At 52.7% G+C, this 24572-nt stretch overlaps 3 protein-coding genes across 3 annotated transcripts; all 3 read right to left on the bottom strand.

The window, feature by feature from the left end:
- Nucleotides 1–68: 68 nt before the first annotated feature.
- On the bottom strand, nt 69–1623 carry M406DRAFT_107357 (uncharacterized protein). The gene has a single exon (XM_040915234.1). The coding sequence runs from the start codon at nt 1576–1578 to the stop codon at nt 181–183; it is 1398 nt and encodes a 465-aa protein (XP_040775201.1). The 5' UTR covers nt 1579–1623; the 3' UTR covers nt 69–180.
- Nucleotides 1624–2803: 1180 nt separating this feature from the next.
- On the bottom strand, nt 2804–5327 carry M406DRAFT_330587 (uncharacterized protein; the record flags this gene model as incomplete). The annotated part of the gene is made up of 4 exons (XM_040920540.1): nt 2804–3849; nt 3922–4429; nt 4503–4859; nt 4944–5327. 4 exons carry the CDS (start codon nt 5325–5327, stop codon nt 2804–2806), a joined length of 2295 nt encoding a protein of 764 aa, XP_040775200.1.
- Nucleotides 5328–20988: 15661 nt separating this feature from the next.
- On the bottom strand, nt 20989–22694 carry M406DRAFT_41708 (uncharacterized protein; the record flags this gene model as incomplete). Its single annotated transcript, XM_040924165.1, has 3 exons — nt 20989–21953; nt 22046–22409; nt 22548–22694. The coding sequence occupies 3 exons, from the start codon at nt 22692–22694 to the stop codon at nt 20989–20991; spliced, it is 1476 nt and encodes a 491-aa protein (XP_040775199.1).
- Between the last annotated feature and the right edge of the window lie 1878 nt (nt 22695–24572).

The raw sequence follows: 24572 nt of genomic DNA, 5'->3' as shown, positions 1-24572 counted from the left end.
CTGGTGACCACTGTGCGGGTATGGCATAGAACATGCTACTACATGTGCATCACAATATCACATGTTTTGAAATTCTCTGAATTTGAATTTGTACAACCACGGCGATCGCGTATCTAAAATGACCAACCGCCAGTCTTTTTTTGGCGCGCCGCAATCCTCTCAACGACCCCTAAACAACTCTTATGCTTTCACCAATGTCCGCACCTTGGCCTCAAGCCTGGCGGCATCTACTGGTCTGTATGACCGCTCATGGGCGGCATACATAGCCAGCTTGCCCCAGGTGTCTTCAGCCTGCTTGATCACAGGATGATCGCCCTTGACGGCGTACTTGATGATGGCCTCCCTCGTCGTCTTGTTCTTGGTCGACACAAGGTTGCGGTCGTTGACGTGCTTGATGAGGACGCGCTCGGCCTGCTCCCTTGACTTCTTCTCAATCTCGTCCGCGGTGCCGCGCTTATTGTAGGCCTTGACGAACGCCGCCCAGTCCTCACCATATTTCTCCTTGCCCTTCTCGATGATCGCGGCATGCTTCTTCTCCACAATCTTATCCGCCTTGCCAGGGGAGAGCATCATCGTCACCCCCTTCTTCTGCTCCATGTTCGAGTAGAAGATGGGCTGGCCTGCCGACAGCCACCTGTTCACGTCTTTCAGCTCAAAGGTAGACTCGGCCTCCTGGAAGCCTCTGCCTCCGCCCATGATCCGCATATTGCGCACCGCAATCTCCGCCTGTCCAATCGCCGTGTTGGTAGCCACCGCTGGGCCCCAGCCGATCAGCGACTCGAGCGTCGTCGACGGCTTGTACGGCCTCTCGACGCCTCCGGCATCCAAGGTCGCCACGTACTTCTGGACCTCCTCATCCATCTGTTCCATGCCGGCCTCGGTGGCGTCCTGCTCGCGCGGCTTCTTATCATCTCTCTTCCGCCGTGGTGGTCCTCGTCGGGCCCCACCACCTCCGGTCCGAGGCTGTTGGCCCCCAAAGCGTCCGCCGCCTGGGCGCTGTGGCCGGAAAGACCCAAGAGAGCCACCGGTGCGCGCTCCAGGACCGAATCTGTTCCCACGAGGAGCTCCTTGGAAGCCGCCGCCGCCGCCACCACCAGTCCGGCCTGCAAAGCGAGGCACAAAGCCTGACGAGCCCGGTGCAGGCCTGTCACCGCCGCTACTGCCGCTGCCTAGATGTGGTGGTGGGCGAACAAATCGAGGTGCGCCGTCTGTGCGTCGCGGGAGGCTCTTGAGATCGATGATATTCCTTCCTTGACCCAGCCCAGGCGGGCGCGAGAGGGTCGGGGGACGCATTCCCATAGTGCGGCGGATCTCAATTGGTTTGCGGCTACCCTGCTGCGAAGGAGATGATGATGATGACGAGGACGAAGGCGCCCCAGAGCGGCTGTTGCTCATGGCACCGAGGGCAGAGGCGGCTGCGACGGATCGCTGGTTTCGTGCGTTGCTGTTGCTGCTGCTGCTGCTGTTGTTCTTCGCGTCATCGTCGCTGCGGCGTGGGGTGGTTGAGAAGGGTCGTTGTCGGATGGTTTTTGCCTTGACGCTGCGTCCGAGGACGAGGCGCGCCGCTTGTCGGGGCATTGCGCTGAAGCGTCCTTCAAGGAGGAAGAAGGGGGGTAGAGGATTTGTCGGATTGAGGTTGCAGGTGCTACTGGCTGCTTCAATTCGGCGCGGCTTTGGAAAATCATGTCGAGGTCGAAAGCTCGCGCGGTACCTTCCGGTTTTGGGACCCACTCTTGACAGTGCTGAGTGCCTACTCTGTACTGTCTGCACTGTACCTCAATTGTCAACTCGTGTGTCTACAAATCGTTCACCACGGACATCTAACAGTCTACATTTTTGGGGGGGCCAGTTTTAGATGCAGTCTCAATAAATCATCTCGTCTCTTTTCAGTCTTTCATATATTCTGGCATGTACAAGTGTGAATACAGCTAGAAAGAAGATTGTAACCGCTTTGGCTCTCGTCTTTACTTACTTCAGCACTGAACCAAACAGATAAGGCAGTAATATGTGCTCAGAGATCCAATGCAGCGGGGAAATTTTATGGATGAAACTAATATCTATGACACTTTTTTGTTTAACTCAGTTGACAATATCAGATCTTACATCCCCAGAGAGTATCTTAAGGAAAGATAATGAATGGGCTTGTGGTTTGGGGGAATGGGCAAGTCTCGACTTCATCTTGGAGGACGCGTCGTAGATTCATAGTCCACGGATCTACTTACCAACAAGCTTCACTCAAGGGAAGCATCCAGCTTATTATTTGCCAAAGTAGGGGAAAACACAAAGACATCTTGAGGCCTCGCATTCCGATCTTGTCGCCGCTCCAAGCAAGGTCAGAAGAAGAAGAAAAAAGGGAATGAAAACCCCTCCCCGTAGCAGGATGTTCAACGTATCGCATCATAGAAACCGAAAGAGTCAGTGTGAACGAGCACGCAATGATTAAAGACGTAAAAGTCTATACGATCTGTCTCTTATGCAAACAGAGATATCGCACCCCAATGCATCATTATGAGCATGGATGGCTCCAGTATCCTGTCCGTGATCCCAATCTATCCCTCCATTGATTACCATCCGAGTGACAAGCTGAACGTGTCTCTGCCTTCAAAGTATCGAACCTGGGAGCATCAAGATAAATCATCCACAATCTTCCTTCTCAAAGCCGACTTTAAATTAAGCCTCCACTCTGAACCTTCTGTCAGAACCAAATCTACCATTGTGCCGCCGAAGCGATGGTCAATGTCATCGCTATCCTGTTGGCATATTTTCATGCAATAGGCTACGGGGGAAAACACCGGCCCGTACCTCACCAGAAGATGAGCCTGCCATCTGCAGTTTTGGTAGCACCCATGGCCTTGTTTGCCTTGTCCAGGTTCCAGCCAGTGAAATAGGCATTGTTGTCGCGCAGTTTCTCGCACGTCAGGGACTCTCGGTAATGCATGTACCGCAGCGAGTCCCTGACAGTGCTGGCGACCGACTGGTAGCCGCTGTCGGGGTGGTCGGCCTGGACGTAGCCGACATGGCCGATAGGGCCGAGCTTGGTCTCCGTGTGCGACATCTTGTCGACGACGTCGCAGAACTCGTGCATCGGGCCCTTGGGTAGGTCGACCACGCGCTTCACGAAGTCAAGCTTGGTATGGATGAGAGGGGCGGTCCTGCCCTCGGCGTCGATCGCGACAAAGTCCTTCTCCTTGGGGAGATTGGACTCCGCCACGCCGCTGTAGCCATGCGCCTCAGTCCAAGTGAAGCCCAGCGCGTCCACAGCCTTGCGCTTATGGTACTTCATGTGGTCCGTCTCGAGGTCGACCCAGAGGCCCAGGCGGCAGGCCTCGCATATGAATCCCGCGCTGAAAAACATTCTCTGCGTGGGCTTCTTGCATTGCGCACACTCGTGGACTTCTGCCCAGATGCCGTAGTTGTTGATACTGCACTGGAAGCTGGTCGACCGGTAGCCGCGGTCAAAAGTCTCCAGCCAGAGGTCTTCGCCGTACATGGCCTTGGCAAGAGTAAAGCTGATGATGATCTCATTGTGAGTCACCCTCGTGAGCAGCTCCTGGGACCAGTCCTCCCTTTTGAACTCTGGCAGCATGATTGGCTCGTCGTCTTCTTCTTCGTCATCATCGTCATCCTGGATGAAACCAGCCATCTCAGCTTGCAGTTGGACAGCCTCCATCTGTCGGGCAGCCTCCGCTATGATCGGGGCTCCCTCAACGGCGATCTCAGCGTCCATGGCCAGCTTCAAATCGTATGCTGCCATCGTATAAGGGATGCAGAAGGCTGGCAGAGGCAGAGCCTCTAGATACTGACGCAGCAGAGAGGCAGTATCAATGATCATATGATCCTGACCAGCACCTGTAGCAGAAGATAATGTATTAGCAAAAGAGGCCATGTGGATGTAGCAAATTCATACGAAACACTGCTTACCATAGATGGCGGGAAGAAGACGATAAAAAAGAAGGCCAACAATGGCAGTAGGGATTTTGACACCCGAGTCCGTCCAAGTGACGCCGAATGTGCCCTTACGGGACGTCTCGGGGCCCTTTACGTTCCAAGTCTGGGAATTGTCGTTCATCCACATGCAGCCACGCTCGAACAGAGGGGCGATGTCAATGTGAATATAGGTTCCACGCTCCTTCTGGAGGTCGGCAATCAGGTCGAGGAAGCGAGCGACATGGTGTAGACGGAACATCTCGCAGTTGACAATCTCCAGCTTCTTCAGCTTGGGCAGCAGCTTGACCAGGCCAGCTGCCACTCGATCATCCACATGCTCCAGGTTAGCCAGCGTGAGGAAGTAGGTATTGTGAGTATGCAGGCTGAAAGACCGGAAGAGACGGCAGAGCGAAGTTCCCATGCGCCAATAGTCGGCCTTGGGGCGGAATGCGATATTCTTGTTGACATGCCAGTCTCGGTGGGTTCGGGTGACCATCAGATGCTAAGAAAATTAAAACATCGTTAGTCTTTCAGCCAATGCAAAACACAAAAAGAAAGAAGCGGATTCTTCTTACCAGCGCACCACGGGACTCAGCATCGGCACCGATCTCGCCCTTGGACTGCAGCTGCTCGAGCTCTTGGTCGTTGTACTCGGAGTTGAACAGGTTGCCCTGCGTAAAATCATACATGACCTGGTAGTCGCCGACAATCCAGGCTGCCTCGGTACAAGTCTGGAAGAGAGCCGCACGGCTGGTGTAGGGTAGGTACTCGAAGATCTGCTCGGCGACAAGCTTGTTCAGGCCCAACATGTCCATGAGAGTGGGCTTAGCTCGGTAGTTCAGGCGGCGGGCCATTCTTCCCTTGCCCTTCATTTTGAGGCGGGAATTGATCAACGGCCGGACTGGGAACCTCGGGCCCGGTTGCATGGGAGCCTTTGCTCTTCCGTTAGCATCGATAGAAGAACGATTGATCGGGCCCCTGAAGATGGAAGGTTGTGGTCATTGGGACAAACTTACAGCCATGATGATGTACTGCTGGTCTGGATAGGAAATAGTGGCCATTTTGACATCCTCTTTGCCACAGGAATCATTGAAGGTACTGTTCCCTTTGCTGTCTCGGAGTCGCAGGCGATGGGAAACGGTCTGGTCCGTGAAGGCTTGACAGATCTTCTTGTACTTTGCATGGTCATGACCGACAGGAGGGGTTAGATAGCCTTCACGGAGCTCCTCTGAAGTCGGAGCAGATCCGGGATTGGAAGCATGGGCCGACTTCAACTTCAGCAGGAACTCGGATTGTTCCTCGGTGAGTGGGTGTTTGGCCTCAAAAAGGCCCATCCACATCTGCGCCTGTTGGTCCCGACGGCGGGGGTTGAAGCCCACGACGGTGGTTCGCAGAGACATCCTTTGCTGCTTCCGTTTCGATTAGCAGGTGAGATACTTTGGTCGTGCGTGGCAAAAGCAAATTGCTTGAGGCCTTTGTCGTCGAGGCGATACTGGAAGCAAGATGATGGGAAATAGAAGAGTCGGGAAAGAGTGACTGAGATGTAGAAGGATGGAAGTGTCTTGAGACCTCCTTGGAATGTATATGCTTTTGAGGGGCATGGGCACTTGGGCAAATATGGGAAAGGAAGGGTTGCTTTTCTGCAGGCGGACTTTCCTGGCACCAAGACGGTTGTGCGGGAAGTTGAATTAAACACCTAGCGGAATGGTCGCTCTGGAAACTGGTCTTTCCAAGGCTCCAAGCGCGAATTGCTAGGGTGAAAACTACGTGGGTCCAAGTCCAGATGCAGGATCGAAGGGAGCCCAAGGTAGATGAAGTAGTAATTCACTTGAGGGTTGTGTAAGAGGCCGACAGGGGCAAGAAGAAGCCTGACATCTCGGCAGAAGTAAGGAAGGACGAGAAGCAGTGACGAGGCTTGAGCAGTGACGGTGTCCGGATAGTGACGGTGGTTTGGTGAGAAAGGTAGGAACAGATGTTGAGTCAGGCAGGCAGATGGAAGCAATGCTCATTAGAAGCCAAAACATACCTTTGCTTTCCCTTTGAGGGTTCAAGTCGAGTTCGGTTGAGAAAGAGAGGATGAGGACGATCTGATGGCCGCATACAAGGAGGATGAGATGGAGGATAGGAAGAAGAATGTGAGGTAGGTACGACGAACAGAGAGGAAGGATTGAAGTTTTCTAAATATTCTGGGAAGTCAGATCGATTTGCCAGAACGTAATTTCTAGAAACGTCGCTGGATTTCAGAGGTCGGTGTAGGGCCGGCTGTTGGTGGCTGGGAGTGGCAGAAGTCAAGAAACTTTGTACGCGAAGAGTTGAGCTCAACAATGGCTATCAGGACAATAGATGCCGGGGGAAGAGCAACCAAAAGCCAATAATTCCTGAACAATGGCAAATTTGTCAAGGCTACTTCGGTGTGATACTGTTTTCCATAGAGGATGGAGGTACTGATGAGAACAGACACCATGATTGGAGTACAGTACTATCTTCTAGGAGTTTCCGGGCACTCTAGTTGGTCAGTGTGCAAAAGTTATGCGAAAAATCTGTGAAAAGAATGTTCCGGCAGCATATGGACAGGCAGAGACATCAGACGGAATGCTGCCTTAGGATTCCACACATCGTGATCGATTCTCAGTGCTCTTGTGTGAGGATCCCTGGGTGACTTCAACAAATACTTGCTTCTAGCTTCTTTAACATCATTGATGACATCGATGATGAGTAATTGAGATAATTTGTGAGGCTGGCTATCAGCTGTTCTGACATCACCTGCTCGTCCCAGTACCCTCTACGTAGATGGTTGCTTTTCAAAGGTGCTGATTTTCACACATGTTATGTTTCTGTCAGCTTCTATCAAGAGGCCATTGCCCAGATCAAGATTGAATGCACTGTTATCCTCTATAGCCTTTGTAAGCTTTTCTTGGGCGGCTCTTTCTCCAAAGAGACTCATACAAGACTGCCTCTATGGAGGAGCGCACTCAAAAAGGAAGAAAGAAAACAAAGCTAGCTAGCTAGCCGGCCGGCCTGATGTGTTGAGGCTATCTACAGAAAGCGTGGGGGCAGTTGAATGCCAGGCACGCACAGGCCCAGTGAGTCACTAGGCCTCGCACAACTTAGCTGGCAGTAGCCCACCTATTGAGCATCCCGAGGCACCTGCTTGCTGATGTTAGCCATGTACTACTTTCTAAAGACAGATATAGTTTGGTTGATCATAATGCATACCTGAATGTTTATTCAAGAGCAGTTCTAATGAAGTATGAATAGTGTGAAAAACCGAACACATACAAACTGTCAACTACTGGTTCATAAGGTTTGCTCTTAGATAAATAGTGATATCTCATGGCTGACGTGATGATTGATGATACATTGTGACGAGAAAGCAAAACTCCTCACTGGAGTGACCATAGAAGGGAGCATCGAAACAGCCTCAGACAGAGCTGAGCATTGCCATTGCCTGCCTCCTATGGCTTGACACAATGAGCCTTCCAGAAGACTAGGACTAGTTCTATCAAGCTAGAAGCATTAAAGCTCCAAGAAGGTGAAGGGGGTTAATAAATTGGCACAACACTATGGACCTCAACATCAGACTAAGTACTGAGTCACAGAAGCAGGCATAGAGTCATTTCCAACTTCATATGATACATATACCATAAGTGTGATAGATCAGACCGAATTGGAAAATATATCTCAAGACCCAGAGAGTAAAACTTGAAGTTTATCTTGGGCCTGGTCATCCGGCTGCGTCACTGCATGTGAATCCCAGTACAACCTGCCTTTTCTCACTCGGAATGGGGCAAACGCCACAGCAGTCAGGTCTGATTCAGCAACGCAGCAGGATATGAGGGACGGGCGTCATTGAGAAAGAAGGATTCATGCTAGCTTCTGGGTTACAAGCCATCGTGATTCAGCTTGGTCCACACGAAATGAGGCATTGTCTGCAAGGTCTCCTGACTCCCGGTCGTCCCAAACTCTTGAGATTGCTGTCCTGCGGAATGTGTTTCTAACAGTCAAGGTCCGCCTCGACACGAACCGAAAACACTCCCCGGCTGCTGTCTTTGTGGTGATCATGGAGACATCTTTCAGCCTGCCTCCAGCCGCCTCCAAGATGACGACTCCTCTTTCATAACTACAGCCATCACGAAACGCCTCATGAAGTCTCGACAGCCTGAACAGGCCTGTGTGAAGTGATACCGCTCGAGGTTCTGAGGCATCAGAGAGAATTGTCACTTGACACCAGTACAAACAGCTCCAGCTCAGGATGTTCACTCGAGCAAAAGCGGCCAACAACTCTCCATCTTCACAACTGGGCGTCACCACCGCGAGAAGTCTCCCCAGCAAAAACCCTCGAGGGACGAACTTGGTTATTGAAACCATTAACACTTTGTCAAGCCAAGATTGCATAGACAGGTCTTGCAGACACTGCCTGCGCCACAGCAACACTGTCTGTAGATAAAGACAAAATAGCTCCAGCCAAAAGGAGAAACAGCGCCTCTCCACCCCTGTCCATCTACAGCACCTTTGACGTGGATAGAGAACGACGAACTGACCTCACCCTGCTCCTTGTTACCCTTCTGTACCCGGCCGAAAATAAGGTTTACGTTATTAAAATCATTGGCGAGACAAGCGTAGTAGGAGCAAGGGTAGTGGCGGCAGTCTATAGTTGGTGTATGGTCGTCCTTTCTTTGGGGGGGGGGGGTGGTTTGTGGACGATGGGACGATATCCGATCCCACGCGAGGGGAAAAAAAAAAAGAAAAAAATGAGTTCCTCTGAAAAGGAAGTAGAGGAGGGCGTTTCTCCAGGGCGCGGATGAAGTGGAGACAGGCTGCTGCTCGGAGAGGGTCGAATGTGCTTGAAGGGGAAAGAACATCTGCAGACGTATGTGCATGTGCATACCTACAGCCCCTCCTCCTCAGAATCCACCCGAGACCTGAGTCTCGTTTTGTGTGGGGTAGAGAGCCAGCCGGGTGACCTCGGTCGGATAGTGTGGTGTGTGACATCTGTCTTTTGATCCGATCGATACCTACCTGCCTCCATCCTACCTGATCTTCTTACCTGCTGTACTATGCACGGACGATCTTGCGAAGGCCTCGAACTCTCTTTTTCCCCTCTTCCAAACCCTGTCTATCCCATGCAGGGGTCGCGCGCGTGTTTGTGTCTCCAAGAATGTTGGGCAAAAGAGAGAGAGAGAGAGAGAGAGAGAGACAGAGAGAAAAAGTTGGAGACGATAAAAAGGTTGGCTGCACACCCTTTCGGAATGCGGGACGACATCATATGTGTGGTATGACGAGTCAGCCTGCATATCGCACGCAACGGTGACATTGTGAGGGGTAAAACATAGCCCTTGTCCCACCTCCCGTTCTCTCGACCTAGATCTCGAGCGGTCAGATTTGGGTGGTGAGGAATTTCTGTGTTGACTCGAGCGAAAGAAAAAGAAAGAAGGAGGCGGCGAGGCTGACCTGACACATTGGGGCTGGAAAGGAAATTGAACATGCTGCTATTAATGGCGTGTCACTACTACTTTGGAATCAAAACATCACCTTCAGGGTAGAGCAGGACGAGTACCTATTTCAGGGCTCTGGACCCTGGCAGCAAACCTTGGGGAAGCAGGCTGCATGAACACACAAAAGAGAGGGGGTTGTCACGCGCCTCTCTTGTGACCTCCTACCCTTGTGATGATGGTGGTGGTGGGTGATGATCGAGGTGATAGGCTGGTAGCAAGGTCATCTATGTAGACAAAGACAGGACACGCACACACACCACAGACACACCCATACACAGTACAGTGAGAAAGGAAGAGTCGTTCGTTATCTCTTCCCTCTCTCCCCCGACTGGCCAGCTGATCTTATCCAGATCACTACTTAGACTAATATCACCCGCTATCCGAAACCAATTTAAAAACAAGCACCACACCACACTCAGCCCAGCCCGGCCAAGCCCAGCCCAGCGAAGACCAAAGAAGGAGGGGGAAAAGGAGAAAAGGATCATATCATAGTACTTGCTCGCATGTTCCTGGACATCAAGAAAGAGCGGTCAGGCGTCGAGGGGAAGAGTGAAGAGGACTGGTAGCGATCGACAACCGGGGCGCAGGCCCTTTCTTTCTCTCTCTCTCGTCTCTCGCAGCCGGACCAGGGTAACGGGTTTTGTTTTCCGCGGCTAGCACTGGGAATTAATTAGAATGCCGGGCTTCGTCACCTTTCTTTTTCCTTCTTCTTCTCCCACAAGTGACTGAGTAACGTACATCCTATATTTAGCCGTTCGGCTCACGGCACACCAGGGGACAGGCAGGCAGGTAGGTCTCTTTTCTTTTGGCCTACGCGCGCACTTGGACTAATTATGGTACAGTAAAGAAACAGGGTGAGGAGGTCCTTTTCGATACCTTGTAAGCCCCACTCAGCACAGCACAGAGAAAGACTGCTGTCCGACGAACGGGAGATCCATGCGAGCAGGACAAGCTACGAATGGCCGTTGCTCGAGAGCCAATCTTTCAGGATTTTTCTTTTTTGTTTTCGTGGCGGTACCCACTGCTACTACTATTTACATCTGTGCGAAAGTGAAATCTACTTACAGTAATACGATGATCTGGTGGTTAAAGATGGGGGGTAGCGCAAACGAACCCTACCAAAGGCGCCTTGATTGGTGGTTGGTTCGTACCGAAGCTGTGCCTTAGCGCAATCCCCAAAGTGTTTCGCCTTTTGGCTCTGTGATCAACCACTGGCCAGGAGGAGCACGTTCTGCACTGTGACCCTGCCTGCAGCCCTCTCTAACGCCGCCGAGTGCAGGGTGCAGGAGCCGTCGGCTGGGGATGTTGTGTGCGCCAGACTGACAGTTGGCCGTTGGTGGAGGACGCACGCGAGCCTGATGGGGCTCGAAACGAGCAACACTTATTCCCCTGGTCCCCTTGCTCCATTTTTCTTTGCCGCGCGCAGATGACTTTTGGCTAGGTGCCATGAGGCTATGAGAAACCTTTGTTGTCGTCGTCGTCTAGGTTAGGTAGCAAAATAGGGTCCAACACTTGACCCCTCTTTGCCCAACGGGGCGTCCCGTGTGATTTGGGTCTGGATCAGTTTCTCTCTGCCCCCCGGTCGACCTGCAGATAAGACAAGGTGGGAACCCCGCCCAAAATTTCACGAAATCTCCCTAGGCCCCAGGTAGCAAGCCCCAACGAGGACCGCGCATAAACATGATGGTGGAGACTCAACCATCGTGACTAGTGTTATGAGTCCCTGAATCGTTGTCCGCAAATCGCAAACCCCACCAGAGCAAGCAAGGCCTGAAGAGCAGGAGGGTGAGAGGCGATGAGGACTGAGGCGGGATGTATGGCCCAGACGAAACGGTTGGTCTTATTGGTGGAGAGAGGGGGGAAAAAGAAGAGAGAGAGAGAGAAAGAGAAGAAAGAAAAGAGAAAATAGGCGAAACGGTGTTTTTCATACATAGTAACAAATCGTACGACCCGGATGCATCTGGCGATGTGTATGTGCCCCAACATCCTTGAATGGGCCCTCTTCTTGAGGGTGGCAAAGGGAGAAAAGAAAGAAAAAGAAGGGAAAAACACTCCCCCCCCCCCCCACACCCCCCAAAAAAAACCAGAAAGAAACCGATACGCGCAGCACGGCAAGGGTTAAGAAACATGCAGCCCGATTTGATCATGCGAGATTTGAAACTTCGAAGGTGGCAAGGCCCACGAGTTTTGCCTTCTCTCGACGCCTGGATCTGTGATTGGTATGAAGCAAGGTTTTTATTGGGCAGGCTCAGACTACAAGCAAAACCGTTGTAGGGAATCCTCCGACCTCGCAGGAACGGAAAGAAATCACAATGCAAATTGTCTTGAAACCGATTGTCAGCGTCTTGTCTTTGCCTCAGGTCCCGCCTCGAGGCTTTGTTAAACGGAGACTAGCAGGTCTGAGCACAGCGAGGATATGAATTAGATGCAGGCAGCACCTCAACAACTCCATTGCTGCTTGGCAAGTGTGGCAGGGTACGATTTGTCCAGCAATCGCGGTCGAGTGAGAGTCACGGCTTGGTTCTTACTCGGCCGAAACGCTTCGCTTGGGGCGAGCAGACAGCTAGCTGCGTGTGCGGCCGTCTTGAAGGCCTTGGAACAGGGGGTATTGACGATTGGTGTGCACGTACACAGCATTGTTCCAAGACGGTTGCTTGCCTGTGTACGACAATACGACGACGTAACGCGAGGGAATGTGATCAGCATCCTGTGTGTCTGGTCACTTCGAGCTAGGACAAAAGCTGCAACTGGGTGTTATCGTGCAGAGACCAGATGGTGAGGCACGGATTTCAAGAACCCTTACGCCTCTGCCGAACTCTTCTCCTAAAGCATCAGATTTTGTCTGTAGTGACGTCGTGCTAGGATCTGAGCCGAGTCGGGAACACGCTGTAGAACACCCTGGACAGATCTATTGGCGGCCACAATTGACAGCTCCGTCTCAAGGCGTCACTGTGTTAGTGTATCAATCTCGTTGTGAGCAGCGAGACCGACGACTCGTGCTGTTGTTGCGCGACAGCAAGCGTTACTATAGTAAGACAGCGCAGCTTCTTGCGTAGCGCCGCGCCGCAACATTGTATCTGCTGTGTTTTGGTCTGTAGCCGCGGCCGTCCAGATGCGGCCAGTGGGGCCTTGTCTCGGGTATAATGCCTGGTAGAGGTCGATATCAATCACAAGTTCGATGGTCGGAGTTAGCCACTTTTAAATTTTTTTGTGGTAACCTTTGAGACGCTAGAAATGAGCAATGCAGTGCTTTTGTCCAGTGAGGTTTTCTCGACTCGGCCGTGAGAAGACAAAAATCTGTGAAATCGTAGGCGTAGTGTGCGGCCTGGTGGCTGGGTGTTAGTTGCCAATGCGGAAGAAAGAATGTTTTGGGTAACGATATTCCAATGGACTCGGCCACCGACGTGGACACAGCGTCAGAGGTGCTCAAAGAAGAAGCAATCAGTAATGTACCAGGATGGCGCCCATGTGGCGTACTCGATGCATCAAGGCCACAAGCCGGGGCCTCTCCGAAGACCTGACTCCCTTGCCTGGTCCGTGCTTGGAGCAATCTCGGAGGAGGACGTGGGGCCCAGGACGGGCGACGAGACCGGAGTCGTCGAAGATAGAAGGGAGGCACGAGAAGGGAAAGGAGGACGGGAGTACGAGAGCTGAACAGCCGGCCACGAGAGCAGGATTGCTGGGCAACTTCTTACTTTTCCCTTTTCAGTCTCGGTTCGAACGGGACACGATTATGTGTGGGAGGGGTCGAGCTGTCGGCCTGTCACACCCTTGGACTGCTATCGCGAGCAGCAGGTGTATTGGTCTTCGTCTCGACAAGAGAGACTCAGACCGCCGCTTGTTCAACGACTTACCAGAAGACTGACGATGGATATGGCAGACATGCATCTTTTCCAACAAGGCACCTTCCGAAGGCAGCGGCAAGCAGGTAGTAGTAATAATATATCGAGGTTTCATCGCGATGAAAGGCCCATGGTATGGTCTGAGGACGACGAGGGCGGCAGGGGTCGGGGCAGTACAGCCGGGAGAGACATGCAAGCCAGCACATGCCATGACATGGCACCTGCAGCAGACTTGCAGTCTGCAGTGGAGCGCTAGCGTCCGTAATGCGCCGCTGCAATTAAAAGTCTCCGTTTTGAGACCATGGGTATTGACCCTCGTCTCAGTTCCATGCCCCCCCTTCCACCTCCTTCTTCTCCCCTCTCCTTTCGCGTGGTCATCTCGTACGGAGGTCGACCGTCAAGGACTCAGTAAAAGGATGTGGATCTCGAGTTGATTACATGCTGAGATGAGGCGCTCGGGTACATATTTTCTCCCCCTCCCCCCCTAAGGATGGCCCTGAAGCTGTTGCTAGCTGTAACATGCAGGATCTGATGGACAATGTGCCAACAGTGGTTGATTTGGTAATGCAGGAGCCTTCGTAGTCCGTCCAGAGCGTGTGCACCCACCCACACACACAGACGCTGGCACAAAGAAGGCATAGGCTGAATGTTATCTTTGCCAGGACGGATCGCGTGGTCGTATTAGTGAGGTTCCATTGAGGATCGTCCTATGATGAGCAGTCATTCCCCCCGATCATCCCGATGATTAGACGTCGTTTCGTGACGAGATTGGACCGTCAGAAGCGATCGACAAGAAGGGGGTGAGGGGGAAACAACACATCTGGCTTGGCCAAAGCAGCACGCGTACACGCCCCAGGTAGCTCGCCATGCAGGTGGCGTGGGCGTCTCAAGAACACCCTGCAGCCAGTCGCATGTGTGGTTGTGTGGTTGTGGTGCATGTTGCATGTGTGGGTTGCTGTGGTGGCCCTGGAGATAAAAAGGTTGCCGCGAGAAGTTGCCTCACTCAGGTGGTTGGCTGACTGGTGGTAGTGGTGGCAGCGGCAGTGGCGAAATGGAGTCATTTGAGGCACAGGCACAGGAGGAGGAGAGACAAGGCAACATGCATAGTACAGCACAGCTTGCATTAGGTGGAGCCGTGTTCTAACGGGCCCGAGGACAACAACAAGAAGATAAAAACAAACAAACAAATCTGATACCAAATGTTTGTGTAAGAGAAGCGTGGTGTCCGTTCTGACGACCGTCTCGAGTATATTGGGTGTCCTCTGGAAATTTGGACCACCCTGCATGGGCCCTCTGGCCAATACAGTGACAGGAAGGAAGGTTCATGACTTGAGGGGGGTGTGGTGGGGCTTGGCTTAGTGGGAAGGTGGGCTGGTGGATCGTAGTTGGCCCAGAAAAATACCACCACTTTGATTTTCTGGTAGGCACTTGCCAAAGTCTCTGCTTGGTCCGTTCTAGCGTTTCCCCCCACCAGGTTTTTTCTTTTCCTCTATTCCTCTTTTCTTCCTCTCCGTCTCTTTTTGCAGCATCACACGGATTCTGTTATAGCGATCGTCGACTGTACTATGTATGGTATGGGAGGGTTCCATTATATGTATGCACATATGTACTTGGTATGTGTGGTTGGGTCCATTTGGATAGGTACTGTATGCAGGACAACACACGACATTGGTCATATGAGGTGACTGAGCACCCTTCCGCCTCAAGCCTGTTCCTGTAATGTTTGTTAATCTCTTGCTCGAGCCTACTTTCTTGTCTGGCCCCGAACCATCTCTATCTTTCCAGCACAGATGGCGGAACGTTGAAATTAAGTATGGGACGAAGACACGAGCCCTACTTAATTAACGCCCTTCCTTTATCCCTGCCCAGTCTAGGGATGCCGGTACTTGGGTACCTACAGACAAGAACGCCCTTGTATCACGTAGTACAGTACATAGCCAGACTACCCGAGAGTGCATGAGCACGGGCCACCGGAGAGGAACACCCCCCTTCGAGTTTTTATTGTCTTTTGTTGCCTTTCCCCCTTTGGAGAGGGGGCGGCCCAATATTGCTGCGATGATCAGACACTGCACATCCCATTAAAGATAATAACAATTGACCCAGTTGATCTCAACTTATGGTGGGATTATCTGATCCAGAGGCCCTCAGAAGGGGTCCCTCTCATGCGGCGGGTAAGGGGCAGGTTGCAGTCGAAGGACCTGACTACTGAAAGGGCAATGGCCAGGGAAAGATACCGTACGCGGTAACATGTACCTGACCATGTACCCTGTACCCAGGATGGACGGTGGGTGGAGACGAATTTCACCGTTTTGCTGCAGGACAGACCCCTGCACATTGCTACAGGGGGTTGACATTTCAGGGAAAGGGGAGCTTGGTCACTGCGCTGGAGCACCTGTGCACACCCACCCACACCACAGAGAAGAGAGAGGCGCACTCTGGCTGCAGGCGAGGAAATGAAGCATCATACAGACAAGCAATTTTTTATTTTTTTTCTTCTTCCTCTCTTGCTTGTTGACTCTTCTTCTGACTCCAAGACGAGCCCAGATCCAATCCAAATGCACCCCTTCCCACCCGCTAGAACGGCCCCCCCCCGGTCTCCTTCAAGGGCCTCCACTTTCTCTCTACAGTATCTCAGCCCCAAGTCGACCTTGGCCCTTCGTAGATTGAGGCGCCTCGACTGCCAACCAGATCAACAGGGTACATTCAGTACACAGTAAGTACCGTAGTACCACCTCCCACCACCCATCTCCCACTACCCACCCATCGTAACCGCAACCCTCCCTAGGAGAAAGGGGGGGGGGCTTAAAAAAACAAATAAAGTACGACCCAACCCAAAACTCTCGTTCCCTTCCTTCTTAATCTCCTGACCTTCCTCTCTCCTTTCTCTCTCTCCAGCAGACCATTTCTACTGTTGTCACCATCTGGATCCCAGCCATCCATACATTCTCGTCGAGGGCATAGAAACATCCCCGATTCTTCTTCATTAGTACTACTATCAAAGGACTTCTCCTATTAGTCAGGAAACCTTTGATCTAATCTTTTTCTCAGTTGTCTTGCTTGTTTTGGTTTTTTTCTTTTCTTTTAGAGATACCCAATTTTCCTCTGCATACCCAAACCCCCAAATCATCCAACATGGCCGACGAAACCAAGCCTGTCGAGATCCCCCAGGAGGAGGCTCCCGCTACCACCACCGAGGCCCCTGCTGCCGCTGCTGTGGAGGCCCCCGCCACCGAGGTCAAGGAGGAGGCTGTTGCTCCTGCTGGTATGCGAATGATCCTTTCCTTGTCCGCCCCTCTATGTATTTGTGGCCACAAAAGGCGACGGCGCCGAGAATATGAGGGCCAGTATCACTGACGATATGTTCCACACACAACAGCCACCGAAGCTCCTGTTGCGGACGCCACCGAGGCTCCCGCTGGTGCTGAGACTGCCGCCGCGCCTGCGAAGGAGGAGGCAAAGAAGGAGGTCGAGCCTGTCGAGGATGGACAGCTCGAGCACAAGGGGAGCAACTTCCCCAAGTACGTCCAACCCTATCCTCAGGGGCTATCCGCTTGGACTGTCCCCTCGTTTTTGGTGTGCTCAACACATTTGCTAACATGTGCTGCCCACAGGAACTTCATCTACTCCAAGAAGTTCTTCTGGTTCGGCTCTGACGCCGTCGACCCGAAGAAGATCCCCTCCCTGCTGAAGGACCACCAGCTTGCTGCCTGGGCGAGCGAGACTGGCAAGGGTCTCCTCTTCTACGCGGAGAAGGGCACTGACAAGAATGCCCCCTCCGGTGCCATCCTGCTGGTATGCCCCCCCGTCCCCTTGAGGTCTGACTTGCCCCCTTTATTTTTGGCCTGGTGTTGACAACGCATGTCCAGGCCGACGCTGCTGAGCCTACCTCCGAGGGCACCCACAAGTTCGTCCTGTCTTCCAAGGGCCACAAGCACACCTTCAAGGCCGCCAACCAGGCCGACCGCGACAACTGGGTCTCCCAGATCAAGATCAAGATCACTGAGGCCAAGGAGGCGTCTGAGACCGTGACTCAGTCCGAGAAGTACAAGGCCACCCTCGCCTCCTTCACTCCTGCTAAGAAGGAGGAGAAGGTCGAGGAGACTCCCAAGGTCGCCGAGGAGACTCCTGCTGCCGCTGAGGCCGCGACTGAGGCTCCTGCCGCCGAGGCTGCCACCACCGAGGCTCCCAAGGAGGAGGCCAAGGAGGAAGCCAAGGAGGAGGCCAAGGATGCCAAGGCCGATGAGCGCAAGCGTTCTGCCAGCAGGAAGCGCACCTCTATCTTCGGTGCTCTTCTCGGTGGCAACAAGGACAAGAAGGAGAAGACCGAGGAGGCTCCCAAGACTGTTGAGGAGACTCCCGCTGAGGCCGTGGCTGAGGGTGAGCCTGCTGCCACTGAGGCCCCCGCCGATGCTGAGGCTGCCGCCACCACCGAGGCTGCCAAGGAGCCTGAGGTCGCTGCCGCTGAGCCCGCTGCTGAGGAGGCCAAGGCCAAGGAGGTCAAGCCTGCTGAGAAGCCCACCCCCACCAAGAGGTCCAGGTATGTATTTTTTCTTAGTTCTGCGCAAGTTGACAACCATGGTTTGCTAATTGGGTCTACACAGCATCTTTGGTGGACTGCCTTTCGGCCGGAAGAAGACCGAGGACGCTGCTCCCGCCACTCCCGCCAAGGACATCTCTGAGGTCGCTGAGGTGAGTCAACAACGTGGCGTGGTTCCCGCTTTATTTCATAACGGCTTGAAGCTAATCAATTCACTTGCGCTAAATTAGACTGCGCCTGTCATTCCCAAGCCTGAGGCCACTGAGCCCCTGAGCACTGAGGTTTCCAGCCCTGCCAACGTTCCCGTGGAGACCACCACCACCGAGGCCGCCCCCTCCCCCGCTGTCAACGGCGAGAAGAAGGAGCTGAAGAGCGACAAGCGAAAGTCGTCCTTCCCCTTCGCCTTCGGCAAGAAGGCTGAGGCTGGTCCTGCCAGCCCCGATGCTGAGGCCTCTTCTCCTGAGGGCGAGAAGAAGGGCAACAACGCCTTCTCCAAGTTCCGTGCTACTATCAAGGTAAGTTCACATCCTCGTGTATAGTTGGTCTGTTACGTGTCATTAACAAGCTTTGCAGGGCAAGGGCAAGGCTGAGAAGTCCGCCGAGAAGGCCGAGGACAAGCCTGAGGACGCCGCTGCTGAGGCTCCCAAGGTCGATGAGGAGGCTAAGCCTGCCGAGGAGGCCGCCGCCGCCGAGGAGACCAAGCCCGAGGAGGCCGCTGCTGCGCCTGCTGCCGAGGAGACCACCGAGGCCGCCCCCGTCGCCAGCACTCCTGTCGTCACTGCCACTGCTTAGGGAGCCACGCGCGCGACAGGCCAGCCCAATTGACTGGGGGGCTGGTCATGACATCCCCCACCAGTCCTGGATGGAAACGAACGACAATTACCACACAAAATAGAGCGAGGTTGATGACACGGAGGCGTCACATGAGAGCATCACCACACTTATGATACCCATTCCCTGGGTGTAAGGGATCGGATTTGCATTTCGAGATACCCAGATTCCCCCCATTTGTCTCGGAACACCTCTTCGATTGGGGAGGCCGACTTTCCTTGTTGTCCCAGATGCCGAGTCTTGCCTTACTGCAACTTACTTGTTCTTTGTTTTGATACCCGAAGTATACCCAAAGACAGTCGTTTGGAAGGACAACGGATACCGACGATGATGGAAACATTTAGTATATCAACGAAAAAAAGGAGAAAAAACCACAAAAAAAAGATACCTGGAAAAGAAACAGAGATGGAGGGTTTGGTTTTGAGCAATGTTGTTGATGGGACGGCGCTTGCTTGGTGGTCTTGTTCTACGTGCAGTCTGGTCACCTTAGGATCTGTCTGCCGTGGGCGGCCCATAGCATCGACTTAAGTAATAGCTAATATAACCTCTCGTGTGTTAGGCTTCGCCAGCTCTTGTGTGTATATCCCGATTGCTCGTGAAGTTGTGTGCCTGAAGTGTATCTCGCAGTTGCCAGTGATCTTGTCATCGAGGCTAGGGAGGGTACCATCGATCATTCCCCTCCTTTGCAAGACGCATGAACGCCCCGGCAGGCCCGCGACTCCGACGTCCGTTGGGCATCAAACCTTGAACCATGCCTACTAATGCTCCCATGTTTTTCTGGTGCCATGATGACAGCGCAATTAATACCCAACCGGATGGCAACCTCAAGCCGGCTCTCCCATGTTATATATAAAGTTACTATGACAAGGTAGTACTTTACAGTTTTCGGGGCGTTTCCGGTCTGTGCCCCGATGAGATGTCACTGGCTATGTACACAGTATTCGGCTGCAAGGGGGGAAAAGATGATCCGTTGGGCTGCTTTGCATCTAGAGTTAATTAGCAAATGCTTCTTTCAGCCGTGAAGGAACACCCGATAAAGTTGTTGTTGATACTCCTGTGGAGATGTGAGCTTTGCTGAGTGGCAATGAGGGGGGCGGGGGTGATGAGGGGGAGGAGGTTGGCCTATTGACTTGAGAAAAAGGTATTATAGATCAGCGTAGGTCTTTGTTTCTTTGGTGAGGTGCATAGATGTGTTCAGAATTTGAAGGGGTGCATGCAGGCTTTTCTGAGCAGGAGTATATTGAGGTTGGCTGTCCTTTTGTTTGAGTACCGGCCACATACTATCTTGTAGGTGAGCAGGGCTTTCCATATGCTCCAAGACGTGGTTGTATGGCCAGCCAGAATGGGGATGACATGCTTGAACTGTCATACCTAAGGTCACAAGGACGCCACGGCCAGTGTTGGTCTGTATCAAGGAGAAGGAAACCGTCACAGATGGGCGAGGAAGCTATCACCCATATAAACTTAATATGTACATGAATCGCATAGGCTGATGCCTAAAGTAAGGTGGAAAAGAAAAAAACCAAGCAGGACTTTCTCGTTAATCTGCTGGTGAGGGAAGCTATTGATGGTCACCTCGGACATGTCAACTTAGAAGAGAAAGCTGGGCGACAAAACGCGCCGCGCTCAATTCAAGGTTTGAGAGAAAGCTGGATTCACTTCCCTGTTCGTAAGTCCGTGTCTAGACTAGACTCTGCAGACAACTAACTATAGGGATATGTTTAATGACTAGACTCGCTGCAACTTGCTGTGCTAAACCCAGTATAGCAGGAGATATGATGTTATGCTCTCCGTCGTCCACAAAATAACTGCAAGATGTAAGTGTACCTGTGTATCATATCGTGTCACAGTCTAGAGTTTTAAAGCATGGTAGCAGTTCAGTTGGTGATTTGGACAGAAGATCTGCCTGTGTTGAAAAGACCTATGGTGGCCAAAGAAAGCGGCAATGCACAAGAATGTGGCTAGCAGCCCACCACCTGCAGAACAGCAAAGACAACGGTGTCTCAACCCCAAAGAAGTTATCACAGCCAGGATGCATTATGTTACAAAATTTCATTCATTATGATACTCAAGCAAGCGCTGTACTAATTACAATCAACTTTTTCCCCGCAGACGCTGCTGCTGCTGCTTGGTGTTACCTGTTTGTGTCCTGAAGCCAGATTGGCGCTACCAACTTCTTACTTAGGTATGTGCAACATTGTCCTGTCCATTTTTGGATGATACCATCCTGATCAGACTAATTAATCCAGAGTGAAGAAAAATACAGATGACGTTTCCTGGTGACGCTTTTTACGCTTTCTTTTCCGTCACGTGTTCTTTCTTTTCCTCTTTCCTGTTTCTTCTTTTCTGTTCCACGTCAGTAGATGATCTTGGGGCTCCAGCCAACAGCCAGCACCCTCGCCGACACGTAGCAGACGAGAGCGATGGCATAAGACAGGCCGGAGAAGAGAACCAAGGCCGTCCAGCCCTTGTCGCCGCTGATGCCAAGCAGGGCACCGCCGATCGGGGTGCTGCTCAGGGTGCCGAAGCTGGCGAGGAAGTTGGCGGTGGTGATGTAGCGACCGTAGTCGCGCGAGTCGCACAGCTGGCCAAGGCACACGGGGATGAGGCCGAGATTGCTCCCGCTGGCGAAGCCGAACAGCACAGCGAAGGCGATGATCATAGCCTCGGAGTCGCCGGCGGGCAGCCAGAGCCCGAGGACGGTGGCGCAGCACAGGGCGATGGTCACGATGATGATGTTGAAGCGACCGAAGCGGTCTGCGAGGGCGCCGGGCAGGAAGCGGCCGATGACGGAGCCCGCGTTAAGGTAGGAGAGGAGGATGTAGGATTTGGTGGCGCTCTGGCCGTGCTCGGCGGCGAAGGAGACAATGAAGGTGAGAGGCACAAAGAGGCCCCACTCCATGAAGAAGATGCCTATGGCGGCCAGGGCGAACCTCGGGTTGCGGAACACGCCAAACTTGGGCTGGAAGCTGATGAACCTGGCGAGATAGCCGCGCCAGCCGCCGCCTGGGGGGATCCCGGTGGCGGTGTCCTTACGAGGGGGAAGGCGTGCCTTGATCCACAGATTGTAGGGCACGGCGAGGGCCAGCATGATGAAGCCGAGGATGCGTGTGCTCCAGGCAAAACCAAGTACAGGCAGGAGGTTCTGCAGCATGATGGGGAAGATGATGCCTCCGATTCCGCCTGCAGTGCTGGCGATGCCTGTGGCAAAACCACGGCGCGTGTTGAAGTGGTGAGCGATGGTGGCATAAGCTGGTGAGTTGAGCAGGGCACCACCCAGGCCGCCCATGGCAGAGTATGTGAGCAGGATTTGGTAGTATTCTGTATGAGAGGGACAAGTCAGTATTGAATCTTATCTTTCAATATGTACCACACAATGTATACTGCGAATAAGAAAGCGCGTCATCACTTACTCGTACAGAAACCCAGCAGCATCAGGCTGAGAACCATGAGCAGGCTGCCGGTGGGGACCAGCCAGCTCGGCCCGTGGCGGTCAAAGATGGGTCCGATGTAGATACCGACGAAGAAGACCAGGAACAGGTAGAGGCTAAATACCCAGCCGATCTGAGAGGAGCTGTAGTCCTTGAGCTGGTGCTCTGAGAAGTACGACTCGAAGACGGCAGACGAGTTGATGAGACCGAAGATGGACAGCATGGCGCAGAACGAGCCCGCCACGGACAGCCAGCCGTCCAGGCCGCCCTCGGGAAAGGTGAGGGTCGATGCTGCAGACATACGAGATGCCACTCGCTCTGGGAAACTCGAGGGCACCTGCTGGGACTCATGGTCGTCGGTAATAGTAGTCGTCGAGGCCGAGGCCGTGGTTCTCTGGGCCGTTAGGTCGGTGTTGGCGCCACCATTGCCATCATCATTGTCATCATTGTGGTGGTTATGGTGCTCTTTCTGGTGGAAGTAGACGTCTTCCTCGTCATGGCGCGAGTCGAGTTTCTCGAGATCTCCCGAGGCGTCAGGATTGAAGCCATGTGTGTTGATGGTAGAGCAGGTGTCTCTATAGGGGTGGTTTTTTATGCAGCTGTCCTCTGCATTGTTGCGGTCAAAGTCCATGTGCACACCGGTCACCGGTGATAATGGAGAGAGAGAGAGAAAGGTGGGGATGGGTGACAGGAGGAAACACAAGAGACAGTGGGACAGTCTGAGCAGTCAAAGTAGCAGTGGAAGGGGGTTGGAGATGGGGGGAAAAAAAGGAGGTAAGTCGTGCCTAGAAGCACAGACGAAAGGAACTATGTTGTGGTTGTGGCGTGTTTCTCTGATCCTGTTTTTCGTACGATGCTCGAATCACTTTGTCGTGGATTTCTCTGTGGATGGGTTTTGGGATGTGTGCGGTTGGTTATGTAGTAATTATCCTGTGGTGGGACTGAGCTGAGGTTTTCCTAGTCCCACCACGACAAGCTGGAAAAGTGAAAGTTAGAAAGCTTGATTTGGGTTCACACTGCAAAGTGAAAGTGTACTAGAGACGATGCTACTGTTTTCCTGTAAAGGGTTCTTGTGGCAGGCAGTAAAAGACAAGAGAAGGTAATGACAACCCAGACTCGACAGGGGAGAGAGAGAGACAAGGTACGCACGGTACGTACCGATCGAGTGAGTGAATGCTTGACGAGGCGGGTGAATGTCTCGGGAAGACTCGAGACAAGATCTTTATCAAGTAAGTAAAGTATGTTCGATTTTGGCGAGCCAAGCAAGACTTGAAGGAAAGATTCTGCAGCCACCCCCGGATTCGAAAGAAAGAGAAAACCAATCGACAATAAAGCGGGGGAAGGGGTGTGAACCCAGTGGAAGGGGGGTAAAAAAAAGAGAGAATGAGAGCATTTTTACCCTTTTTAGTTTATTTTATGAAAAAGTGAACACGAGTGTTGTCGTAATTCATCGGTCCACTGTCATGTTAGTCGGGACAGGTCCACCTTCATGAGTTAGTCATTCACAAGCCCTTTTTTTTTCTCTTTTTTTTTTTCTTGGCTCTGCACGGGAGAAGCGAGGATAGTGTAAAAAAGAGTAGAGAGAGAAAGAGAGAAGAGAGGGAGAAAAAAGAGACCAGGGGCCTCTAGCCTTCTCTCAAGAAAGGACGAGATGAGGAGTAGATTATGTATTATTGCGACCACACAAGCGCCGGAGCCCGGACAAACAGACACACAGACACAAGAAGGGGACACCCTCAATCATATCCTAGTCAAAAGAGGAGGGCCCCCCAAACTTTTCCCTCCTCCTCCTGCTGCTGGTGGTACTCCTCCATCCCTCCCTCTCTCATTGCCCAGCATCCCTTTTCTCTGTCTCCCGGCCGGCAAGTCTTTCAACAAAAATCTCTTCCCCGGATCCGAGAGGCACACCCTTCGCTTGTCCACTCCAGACCTAGCGCTGGCCTGAAAGGTGGAGTAGTTCGCGCCCCCAGAACCGTGGGTGTGGGCCTGTCTTGTTGGTGGAGATCGCCGACGCGCCTCCGGGTACGGCCGAACAAGGAGGGAATTATCTCAGCAAAGAGAGACAGGCATTGATTTGCAAGACCCTTCCCCTTTCTTCCTATTGTTGTCCTCTCCTTCTGTAAAACCACAGCCGGATCATCTACTCTCCGAGTCAGAACAGGATCTTGAAGGGGAAAGCATTGCAAGTATACTTACAAGTATTATAACATAGATATGCCTTGTCCTTCCTTGAATGGAGACCAATAAAGCAGGGAAACAGACACACGCGCCTTTGTTTGAGACGCGCATGGCTTTCTTGCGCGACGGTAGTACCCTGTATCTCTGTATTACGTGAGCTTGTGTCCCCGTCTCCCTCTCAAAGAGCGTCCCAGGGCCATGGCGCGCTGTCAATCTCGCTTTTCGAACGCCTCGATCTGCAGGGAGGCTTCATGTGGCTTGATGATCACTTCAACGGCCCTCGCGAATCTGGTGTCACCCAGACGCAGAATCGCATTGGCACATTGACTAT

The sequence above is a fragment of the Cryphonectria parasitica genome (genome assembly GCF_011745365.1).
Source record: "Cryphonectria parasitica EP155 unplaced genomic scaffold M406scaffold_5, whole genome shotgun sequence".
NCBI lineage: Eukaryota > Fungi > Ascomycota > Sordariomycetes > Diaporthales > Cryphonectriaceae > Cryphonectria > Cryphonectria parasitica.
Note: the sequence above shows the minus strand (reverse complement) of the source record. Positions and strands in the feature narration are given on the sequence as shown.

Bases quoted from the DNA above. Each gene is read 5' to 3' on its own strand.
- M406DRAFT_107357 (XM_040915234.1), bottom strand. From the start codon at position 1,578: ATGCCCCGACAAGCGGCGCGCCTCGTCCTCGGACGCAGCGTCAAGGCA.